Consider the following 2,375-nt stretch of genomic DNA (forward strand, 5'->3'; position numbering starts at 1 on the left):
TCCACCATCATTTCCAGCTCAAAGCTTGACTACAGATTCGAAATATGAAACAACATTAAGTGATATAAAGGTTTCTACCGAAACTACGATATCTCTGAATTCGGTATCCTCTGCTCGAAACTGGTCACCAGAGTCTAAAACTGAAACAACATCGAGTAATATGACCTCGACGGAAATAATAATGTCCTTGGCATCTTCATCATCATCATCACCCTCACCATCATCATCATCCCTGCACTTGACAACTATCATTGATGATACCACTTTGAGCACTACTCAAGGGAAGTCCACTACAGTAAGCCACGATTTGTCTCCTTCTTGGTGGACCAGTGGAATAGTGTCTGCCACTGCAGCTTCTCCTAATCCTGCTAATGTTGCTTGGATCTGGGACCCAGTTATTTGGTCTTGGTGGCTTGGTTTAAGAATGGTTTCTACAGTTCTGGGCCTGCTAGGGAACTTCCTCGTGGTGTTAGTTCTTTTTCAAAGGCGCAGTGCCGGTAGCTCTGCAGATGCTTTTATTGGGAACCTAGCTGCTGCTGATTTCCTAACATCTCTGTTTCTCATTCCGTTGCCCCGTGCGTCCCAGGTGCCTTCGACGCTCTTGGGGAAGATCTACTGTAAGATTGTCTTTACATCTGTTTTAGTTTGGTTTTGCATCTTCACGTCCACCCTAACCCTCATGGCAATCTCTGTAGAGCGCTTCGTCGCCATCGTATATCCGATCCAGTTCGCTCGCTGGAGGAAACGACAGCATATTACTTTTGGCATCATTCTCATTTGGGGAATGTCCTTGGTCGTTAATCTTTTCATCCCTCTCACCATTCATGTCAACGATGAATCCCACGAATGCACAGTGGACTTCATGACATTCGCTAGTCAGGTCACCATCGGCGTATACTCTATTCTAGTATGTTACATCATTCCCATTGCGGTCATGTTGATAACCAATGTTACCGCAGCGCGCACACTGCAGCGACAATTCAAACGATTCAATAGTACCTATCGGGGAGAAGGAAAGTCCAAGGCATCTATGAACCTTCTGGTCGCCAGAAAACGAGTGCTGTATATGCTTATCCTTGTCATCATCATCTATTGCATCTGTTGGGGGCCAAACTCGATTGCATATTTCCTCTACAACATTCGCGTCTTGGATTCATCGCACCTCTACGGCCCTATCGACCAGGTTCTGGTTCTGTTAGCATTCTATAACTCCTGCGCTAACCCGATTGTTTACACTCTCTGCTATCCGCAATTCCGCAAGGCTCTTCGCAAATTAGTTACGTGCTCCAAAATAAGCAACAATGCCATATTCGAAGCTGGGACTACACTAAACGTAAGCAAAGATGACACAGCAATGACAGTTGTGTAGTTCTTCAGACTTTCAGACTGGTTTGTTTTACCTACATTTGCCGAGATTGAGGATCCCTGGTAAAGGCTAGCCATGGGTGAGAGGAGGAGATCGAGGTAACACTAGTCTTAAATTGGCTTTTAAGTGCAGCGCGTTTTGGCACATCGACACTAAGGCATACACCAAAGGCCCTGATGGTGGCTCTTGATGAGGCCGAAGTGCTTTCTTTGCCTATTTAGGTTGACAAACGTTCACAAATTGCCAAGAACTGGAGGGAAATTTGTTTTTATCTCAAACACAATTATTGAGCAGAAGCTTATAGAAACGCACTTTATTTTGAGCATTGAGCCTTCTAATAACTTAAATCGCACTTTCTTAAATATGCTTATGAGTGTTTCAGACAAGGAAATATGAATTTGTACCATATTGATATACGTCTGTGGCGAAGGGATTGTAGCTGCAGGCCCAAGCTGCATATTGTTTTATACAGGGATAACGTTGCCTATATACTGCTACATCATTGTATATTCTATTTGTTAAAACTTATATTTGTAGTGGTTTGAGCGTTGTTATGTTAGAAAGTACGCTTTAAAACGTATACATATGTAATTATCATTATCTATTATTATCATCATTGTTGTTGTTGTTTTTATTATTAATTACGTATATATACGATAATAATATCCGATAATAATTCCACGTGTTTGCATGAGATGACGTAATAGATTCAACAGTTTTTATTAGGCCACACATTTCCGACGTACATACGTCGTTGTCAAAGTGATGATCGCTATGATTGTGAAAGTCACCATCAGTAACGTTAACAGCGCACAAAAAGATCTAACGTACGCCGTGCACTGAAATTACACTTCACTTAAAGGGCCACTCTAACCAAAACGGGCTAAAAATGAAAAAAAAAGACTTGTAGACTAAATTTTGACGGAGATTCCGAACATAACAATGATTTTTCTTTGAAATCATCAATAATGGAATATAGCTTAAATATGCCGACTCAGAATACTCAGAA

General features: G+C 41.5%; 1 protein-coding gene across 1 annotated transcript; it reads left to right on the forward strand.

Annotated features, from left to right (window-relative positions):
• The first annotated feature begins 424 nt into the window (after positions 1-424).
• Positions 425-1,369, forward strand: LOC764080 (somatostatin receptor type 2-like). The gene has a single exon (XM_001200274.2). It carries the CDS (start codon positions 425-427, stop codon positions 1,367-1,369), a length of 945 nt encoding a protein of 314 aa, XP_001200274.2.
• Positions 1,370-2,375: the final 1,006 nt, after the last annotated feature.

Source organism: Strongylocentrotus purpuratus, unplaced genomic scaffold, assembly GCF_000002235.5.
Source record: "Strongylocentrotus purpuratus isolate Spur 01 unplaced genomic scaffold, Spur_5.0 spur5_scaffold_7, whole genome shotgun sequence".
In the NCBI taxonomy this organism is placed as follows: domain Eukaryota; kingdom Metazoa; phylum Echinodermata; class Echinoidea; order Camarodonta; family Strongylocentrotidae; genus Strongylocentrotus; species Strongylocentrotus purpuratus.